The sequence below is a fragment of the Saccostrea cucullata genome, unplaced genomic scaffold (assembly GCF_032062105.1).
Source record: "Saccostrea cucullata isolate Sc308-1 unplaced genomic scaffold, CSIRO_AGI_Scuc_v1 ctg1829, whole genome shotgun sequence".
NCBI lineage: Eukaryota > Metazoa > Mollusca > Bivalvia > Ostreida > Ostreidae > Saccostrea > Saccostrea cuccullata.
The window spans coordinates 127,776-137,509 of record NW_026920841.1 but is presented as its reverse complement, the minus strand read 5'-3'; the positions used below and the strand labels follow the sequence as shown (position 1 = coordinate 137,509).

Genomic DNA, 9,734 nt, shown 5'->3' with positions numbered 1-9,734 from the left:
TGAAATAAATCTCTCAGCAGAATCTATTTTTTACAGATACAACATGTATTTTATAGATTATTTATCCTTGCAATATTTTTAACAAGTCAATACCTCCTCTTATTAAGATAAAAAAAGTAGAATAAGAATGTCTTCACATACATACATGTCAATAGTATTAAATATTATTGTGACGTACCATCGTTTTTGAAGGGGGGAGGGTGTTACAACGCACTTTGAAAGATTTCGCACTTTGAGAAATTTTTTCAAAGTGCGTAATTTTTTCAAAGTGCGTTGCCACAGGGGGCAAGCCAGAGAAAAAAAAATGAAACTCCTGTTTAGTTAGAGGAGGGGGGTGTAGGTCCCACTTCCTTCAGCGCCAAATTTTATTCATACAAGACGACTTCACCCTTGCTTGGCTTTACTGTAACAAAAAAGGGGGAGGAAGCTTCCACCAGCTGCTACGTGCCTGTATTCCCCGTAACATTTTGCATGGGGTATAATAATTGGTCAGAAAAGTTTGCGGCTGACCCGAGGTTCTTGTTGAGCGTATGTTTTATTCTCCTGCGTTTGTTGCAGAGAACGGTCACGTGATCTCCTCGAGAAATAGGAATGCATTCTATTATTATCTTCTACTAAAATAATATACTAACATTATCTTGAACAGACAAAGTCATTCTATGATAAACGCATAAGTTAATTTCATATGCATCTGGGAAATATACAAAGTTTATTTAAATGCCTCTATAAGAGTCGATATCAACATGATCAATAGTAAAAGACAGTTGAATGCTCTTCTTTTTCAAACCGGAGAGGGAACCAAAGGGATTTTTTCATATATTTGAATGACATTGTCATGGATCCTTTTTTTATCATTTGTCATTAAAAAAAAGAAAAATTATCAATTTTATGCCAATTTTTATATGGTAGTATTTTAAAAGACAAGAAAGCAGATTTTTTAAGTCAAAAAACAAAGTTATACAATGAATGAGCAAAAAATGGTTTTTTTGACAGGGAAATGTGTTTCATTTAAAGTTTAAGTGATGTGACTGTAGATATTGTATAGTAAATACACTAGGTTAAGTTAATTATTTCAGTATACTAGTTGCACTTAATCTAAATATTACAATCTATGCTGCAGTGCAGTTAGATAGGCACGTAACTGACCAATACCTTAAAGGCACCTCTTAAAAGTGGAAGAACAATGGCGGATGTTCTCGATTTATCAGGTCTAAATGTAGACGATCTGGACTTGATATCAGAGGAAAGAGGTTTTCAACCTGACGAAGATGAGCCACACAAAGACTTTCCTCCAACCGACATGATACTGGAGGTAGAGGGTCGGGATATTCACGTCAATAAACAGGTGTTAGCGGACAATTCACCTGTGTTTAAGGCCATGTTTGAGTTGGAATTCACTGAAAAACACAAAGAAAGGATATCATTGACAGGGAAGATGTATGACGATTTTGTGAATTTCTTATACACATTTTATTACCCGGGACGTGAAGATTCTATAACAGGTAAGTCTCGTAGAAAAATAAAAAGCAAATGGGTATGAAAAAGAGAAAGGTTCACTTTATGCATAAAATGGCCCTGTCGTTATATCAATTATTAAGTTTTACCCTCCTTCCCATATCATACAGACTCTCCAATAATAAATTTTCTTTTTAAAAATCTAAGTATTGGAAATCAGGCTTTGAGAAAATGCACTGTTTTTGAATTTTGCAGAAAAAACTACCTTCAGCAAAGAATAATAAAATATGAGCAGATCCCACGATCCAAAAATTAAAATATGGGTTATTTTTATTTTCAGAAACAGATCTTTCATTTTGTTATTTAATTGCATTTGATGGATCAGAGGTTATGCTCTAGATGAAATAGTGAAGAAATACTTCAATTATAGGCCATTTTTAAAAGAATTTATAGAATGTGGGTAAAATGACTCATTTTATGAGGTCACAATGCATTGACTTGAGGGGAAATTACGACATGTTGAATTGGTACATGATCATCAACAGTCCAGGTGATAATTACTGCATTTTCTTAGCAGTTTTGATTTTTCAGAAATTCTTGGGGCCAAAAAGGTCTTAAGTGGTTCTTACTCTTTCCAATCGCTAAAAATAGGAAAAAGAAAAATTGCTAAACCATTATTACATATCTTAATAATATAAAGAACAAGGTTCACCTTGGGCCTCCTTTGGCCCTGTGAATTCCTGAAAAATCAGAACTGCTCATTTTTAGTTGAAAATATGTTAACTTTTACTTGGATCCTTGGTGACTTCATATTAAATAAAAATGATGCAATGATTTCTCTTGTCCATGTACACATGTATTATAACGTCATGAACTGCGTCATTTTCCTCAAATCTTGAAAATTTCCTTGAAAATGGCCAAAATTGAAGCCGTTTTTGAATATTTTGCATAAGTACCAACCTCTGATCTAAAATGTTTAACTATATAATGAAAGAACTGTTTCAGAAGATTCTTATCATTGAAACAATTTTTAGATCAAGGAGTAGGTTCATATTTTAATTAATAGTTGAAGATGCTCAAATTCACTCATTTTTTTCAAAATTCAAGAACATTGAAGTTTCACATAGCCTGAGTATCAAAACTTGGACTCTCAGATGCATTTTTTTTTTACGAAAAGAGAGCACTAAGTCTCTGTTTTATGTTGATGTTCGAAATGGGACGTAAGGACTTCGCCAATAAATTGGTATAATGACAGGACCATTTTATGTAGTCAGTGAACCTACCTCTTTATGGTCATCATAGAGTCTAATTTATTAATTATATTATTAGAAAGTTAAAAAGCGATTGTTTGTATCTAAAGATAGACAAACAAACATTATTTATTTCCTCTGCAGCATAGATCAAATTATGCAACAAACTACATGTATTAAGTATATACAGTTGTATGTATCATGATTTGAATTTTTTAAAAAACGTGGAAATATGTACATTACTGTCAATAATTCAAACTCCATATACATTTATTTAGATTTTATCAAGTTTTGATGTAAAGACTTATTCTTCATGTAAATGAGTGTTCATTTTTGACATCATACGCGCCAAAGTTGAAGCACTAGGGCAATGTACGGAAGTTCTTTTACGATATAAATTTTTAGCTCAACATTTATTAACACAAAAAAACGTTTATTTCAAAGCACAGATATGTTAACCATAAAGATAACGACAATCACCCTACCATCAAATCCTGGCCTCCACATGTTTGTGCCCCAACACCATCCCTCTGACCACTAGAAAGGTTTACTTATTATCTATGATCAATTCTGTATCCCTGTACATGATAGAGGTTTTAATGTCCAAGTAAATCGTCAACTGAAAATTCAGTGCTTCTCGTAAAAAGTCATCACGATTATCATAGAGCTTGGTTGTTAGATTACCATTAGCGTCTTTTTAAAGTAAAATATCCTAATATGAAACAGATGTGTTGTATTTTTTAGCTCGAACTCGACAGAATATATCGTATCGACGTTAGAATGGAAATTTCAATTACCACAACAAGTGTTTTTTCTTTTCACACATAACATTTTCACAAATTCTGCTTCATATGAATATAAAAAGAGGTTTGCTAATAACGTGGCGCAATTGGTACCCATGGAAACTCCAATAAATTGTTGATAAACCTGGTTTCCAAAAACCACATAGATATTGTCAATTAAAAACTCAAGCATCTTTTTATGTCAACTTCAGAGTACGTGTGTGTACAATCAGAATGTTTTTAACAAAATAATTTTGCAAATGACCAACGACAAGGTAAGTAAATTTTCGAGTTCCATTTTTGTTGAAAAAGCAGCTGTCAATGATATCAAAAACCTGGACTTTGTATTATATAAACTTTCATCCTTTTTGTGCCCCAGCACTATTCACCAAGGGAATCGAATCTACACTACGTGTGTATGCCCGTGTGTATGTCAGGAAGCCTCGATTTACGTTTCATCTCTTCTGGTCCGGCGGATCTTGGTAAGAAAATTTTTACATGACCCAAACATATTTTTACCTTTTGAGGGGTTATTTACCTCTTGTAAAGGGCACTGCTCTTCATTTAAATAAACTGAATCCTTTCTATCCACGAAAACGTTGCGGCAAGCTTGATAGAAATTTGCCCGGTAATACTTGAGAAGTTTTAAAATTGGAATAGTTTTTAGCACGAAAAGAGACAAGAACACGTAGCAATAGGTGACCTATGACTCAGATGACCTAAATGCTAGCTTCAATTGAATCATCGCAATTAAAGGTCAAGTTCTTATCCACTAGAAAATAAAATAAATTAATAAAAAGTTTCTCTTTAAGAACAGTTGATTACAATTTTTTCTATTATATAAACAATTTAATTTTACTAAAGAATGCAAAGATCTTTTAGAAAAGCAGTACAAATGAATTGTGATTTTATTTACGAAAAAAGGTTATTTTTTTTTTTAGTAATTCTTTGATCATGTTGGAGTTATATTTTCGTTGATTTTATTAAGAGACATCCTACAATGTTTTTGCCTTTAACCACAATCACGGCAAACTGACATAACAAACAGTATGTGCACTGGCCATATTCATGGCAATGAATTAAATCGAGTGACAGTCTCGTTTAAAGTCATCATTTCGTAAGTTCTATAGTCGAAACAATGACCTTGTCAGCAAATACAATTTATCATTGAGTCAAATGCTTACTGACATTTTTCATACTTATTGTTAGGCCATCATTTATACACTGAATTGAAGACGGATTTTCCTTCTGATTATGACAAGGAGCACACGGCGGGTGTGACTGGTCAGCAGGGCATGATCACTTCTCCATGGCACCTGATCTCACCTCTAATGTTTCGGAGGTCCATGTTTGCTCTTCTCCTATTTGTATTGTTTAATGGAATTTGAGATTGAATACTGTTCGTTATCTCCATATCTTTCATCAAAGTTCCATTAGGCAAAACTCGAACAAACATATTTATGCCATATATGACTTTTGCAAAAGTAGTTACTGTGGAATATTGGGAATATATAGTAATAGATAAAAAACAAGGAAACGTGAGAAGCAGTGCAACTTAGTCATATTAATGTGCAAGTCTAACCTTTTTTTCAAATTTTCTGCGGAACAGCGAGTTTGATATCTAGAATATCCATATGGTTTGCAATTGAATTCAGGTTACAAATATCTCTCCCAGTCACCAACATTTGAGCCATTGAAAGTGATTTTGCAGTTTGTTGTACAATTCGTTAATTATAAGTAATGTTGCAGTTATAATTCACGAACTGTACTACGTTAGAAAACTGTGCCTTATCATTAGGGCATTTTATAAAAGAACTATTTGTATGCTTAAGACCGTGCGTTCTTCTGTTACAGAAAATACAGTACTAAAGATTATTCCATTAGCAGAGGAATATCAGATTCCAGCCGTCAAAGTCAAATGCGAAATATTTCTCACAGAAGTTTGTGAAAATTCCGCTAAAAATGAAGAAAAACACATCAAAACATCTACTCTATTAAATTATACTTCTTTTGCTGAACAATATAACATGGACTCCGTTCTTCCATTTGCCATACCATTGTGTGCAAAATGCCCTGCAGAGTCCTTAAAGGTAGCAGAAATTGATACTAAATTAACTGCTGATATGCGAAGAAGAATTTCAGAACTTCGAAACACTCTACTGGAGAATGAATTGAAACCAACATTAACCACAGGTATTTCAATTTTAAGATAATTTTAATCAGATGCGGATCCAGGATTTTTTTTCCAGGGGGCTCCACCCCAATAAAAAAAATCCAACCGAGAAATTCCTTGATATGAAAAAAAAGAACAAACAAACAAACAAACAAAAAGCTTTTATTCATTTCTAAAACGTGAAATCCCATTTGTGATGGGGTAGGAGTGTGTAGTCGTTGACTTATATACCTATGAATTTTCATACAATTTTCACAAAAATCGACTTTTTCAAGGGAGGTCCACTCTATGCAAATTCCACCCCCCCCCCCCTTAGATCCGCGCGTAATTTAAGGATACTAGTTCTCTTTAAATTTTGGGATTTTAATTTAAAAACATTGAAAATAAATAAAAATGTTACTATTGAGGTTACCGATTTATCAACATAAAGTACCGGACATTCACTAGCAGCAAAAAATGACGAACAGAAATCAGTGTTCTTTATTTCACTTGGAAAATACATGCAAATAATTTTTTTAATTTTGGTGGTAGCATTTAAAAGTTTTGAGCAATCTTGAATATACAATGCATTACAAACTACTAGTAAATATTACATTATTTTTCAATTATTTAATTTTACATCTAAAGCAAGTTTTATAGGAACACTTTTGCATTTAATCATACAGAGTTTTTATAGCAAATTACGATTAGTTAATTAGATTCATTTGTATACTAGTATTTTGTTTTCACTTCAGGAAAACTGAATTTGAAGGCTATAGAATTGTTTTGGATCACTTTAACGTCGGACGAGAAAAAAAAATTTGAAGATCGTCTAGTTAGAAAATGTGAAGAAAGGTCATATACACCAGAACCCATTACCATTACCTTCGATAAACTTCTTGAATGCATTATTGTTGCAGAACGATTTAATCTGAAAAATCTTCTGAATGCGGCGATAGACCTTGCATCTAAATGTAGCAATAGCAAGTTAAAAGATAAAGAGGGATATAAAAATATTTCAGAATCAACTAAATCCAAGATACTTCGACAAAGAGTGGAAGTTTTGGAATATCGACTGTGCAGGCAAAATATATTAGTATCGGAATACAACAGAGATTTTAACCTGGTTAAAAAATAATAATTTTTGTTTTTTAGACTGTCGCCATGTTTGTAAATATAATTGCTGAGCTAATCTATAGAAAATCTTTATTCTGATGAAATAGAAAAAATAAGGGCCATCATATCGAATATATTTTACCTTTACTTTTTCATAGAAAACAAAATGCAGTTTTAATTTAAGCATTGCAAGGCTAGCCTGGGGGAACTGTTGCCATTCTTCCCACAATACTTTCTGAAGTTCAGGGTTCAGGTAGTGAAGCTTTTTCGGGTCCGGAGAATGACTTGGTCAGTCTATACGCTGAATTGTTTTAATTCGGGCTCTATGAGGTCCAGGATTATTGTCCATAGGCATAAAGATGATATCTTCCCCCACAGTATCTGCAATAGGATGAAGAATATCATCCTTGTAGTTGTAACCTGTTATGGTGCCTTCAATAATGTGCAGATAATGTGAGACTTGCTTCATGACGTCTGTTTAAAAACGTATTACTAGAAATCCGCTCACCTGTTACTCTCTAAAACTCAGTAATAACTTATCAGCACTTTGGATGAGGTGCTTCTTTTCAACATGGACCAAATAATGGTCTTCACGGATTTTTGTACACCTTGGACGGCCTGATTTTGGCATTCTTTAACAATTTCCTCCCTGTAAATATTTTTCAAAATGTACCACATATTTAGCTATTTATATAAGTGTGTCCCTAACAAACAGGCACATCCCTTCCTATTTTATGTCTACCCGTTTTTTATTTCATTTAAATAGGGAAACATTAATAACACGTTAAATAAAAATACAAAATTAGTATACTTCTTATCTGGAAGTGGCACTCTTTGTCTGCCTTTTTCGCTGAAGGCAGAATCAAATATGGCCTTAAACACAGGTGATTTATATATCAATCAATACACGTTTATTAACACATCAATTCCTTCACCTCAATATGGCGTCAGTGGGTGGATAAGACTTCATCGCTTGGCCCATATTCCTCCTGCGCCTCCACAGCATAGGGAACCTCCGATTCAGTTGCCATGCTTTTTTGTCCCCCGAAAAAGCGAGGGGACATTAAATCTCATTCGTCTGTCCGTCACTCTGTTAATCTATCCGTCTGTCAGTCTGTTCGTCCGTCACAAAAACTTTAACCTAGCCCTTAACTTTTGATGAAGTGGAGCTATGAATTTTTTATATTCCACATGTGTATTTCTTGTAACAAGACCTTTCTTTGGGTTACACCAAAGACCTTGGTCTTGGAGTTTGGCTAACTGTCAAACAAAAAATCTGAACTTTTACTTTGGCCATAACTTTTGAATGGTAGATATTAAGACTTTCATATTTCACATATGTATTTTTGTGACAAGGCCTTTCATTGGATACCAACAACCTTGACCTATTGACTTTGACCTTGAAGATTTCTGTACTTGAGAAAAACATTCACCTTGGCCATTACTTTTGAACGGTAAGGGATAGGATTTTCATACTTCACCTATGTAATCCTTGTGAGAAGACCTTTCATTGGAAAAAAAGAACTTTGACCCTTTGACAATGACCTTGGATTTTAACTTACTTTTAAAAAGCAATCATTGTTCATAACTTTTAAAGGGTAAGGGTTAAGGCATTGATGTTTCACATATTTAATCCTTGTGACAGAACCTTTCACTGAAGATGAAGCATGACCTTGACCTTGGAGTTTGACCTACTATTAATAAAAATGTTAGGTAATAATATATTTAATTTGCATTTAATTAAGAAAAGTTAAATCTTCGCTATGTAGCCATATGGGGTCATCAGTGTTTCACAAATACATCTTGTTCCTTATCTTGAGAAGAGATATGCTTTTCATATTTGACATGTGCATTACCTGTGACAAGATATTTCCATGCATGCTATGATTTGTGACCCATTGACCTTGACAATTGACATGATTTCTTTTTTAAAAATCCTAATTCATTGATAATTTCTAAATGACATATGATAGGGCGTTCATATTTGAGACAATATGTCATAAAAAATGACATCTCACCCACAAACACCGAAAGCGGGGGACCACAATTCTTTGAATTTGCTTTTTTTTTCTTAATTTTTTATTTAATGATTATGTATGGTAATTTTGAATTTTAACAGGAAATCAATAGTTTTGTTTTGATGTGGCGCTGCTCAGGGTTACAATTGTCATGTATTTTTTATTGTGAAGAAAAATAACTAACCACACGACTTGCTATTTGATTGACAATTTCCATTTTATTCTGCATATTTACAAGTATTACACTGAATTACATTTTTGCAAATATATTTAATTTTTACCACTTAATCCCTTCACTTTTACAAAATTGATTGTATAATCATATCAATCTAGCTACAGGATAACCATATGAATCATTGATTTGTGATTTCAAATTCATTATAATGTGCCAGTTAGTTGTCTTCAACCTGAAAGAGGTGTGATGCGCGTTTCCAAATATTTTTATGCGCCCGGATTGATAGATCCGGGACGTATATTGTTTTTGTCCTGTCTGTCTGTTTGTTTGTTTGTATGTTTGTTTGCAAACTTTTACCTTCGCCATAACTTTTGAACCATGAAAGATGGAGACTTCATATTCGGTATATATACTCCACTAATTAAGCTCTTTCAAATGAAACCAAAGTCAATGACCTTGTGACCTTGACTGTAACCTATATGCTAAAAATAGCTTTTTATCTGCAAACTTTAACATTCGCCATAACTTTAAAGTATTGAACCATGAAAGATAGAGACTTAATAGATATTATGTATACACAACTAACTGATCTCTTTCAAATGACACCAAGGTCAATGACCTTGTGACCTTGACTGTGACCTGTTTGCAAAAAATTGTTTTTCGTACCTTTGCCATAACTTTTAAACCACAAAAGATAAAGTCTTCATATTTGGTATTTGCACAGTGTATTATATAATTCTTATTTGGATTCTATAATTTTTAAATTGGATTCTATAATATTTATTT

General features: G+C 33.2%; 1 protein-coding gene across 1 annotated transcript; it reads left to right on the top strand.

Moving 5' to 3' along the window:
- Nucleotides 1–1,183: 1,183 nt before the first annotated feature.
- Nucleotides 1,184–6,777, top strand: LOC134258471 (uncharacterized). Its single transcript, XM_062741035.1, has 3 exons — nt 1,184–1,502; nt 5,342–5,680; nt 6,395–6,777. Exons 1-3 carry the CDS (start codon nt 1,184–1,186, stop codon nt 6,775–6,777), a joined length of 1,041 nt encoding a protein of 346 aa, XP_062597019.1.
- The last annotated feature ends 2,957 nt before the right edge of the window (nt 6,778–9,734 follow it).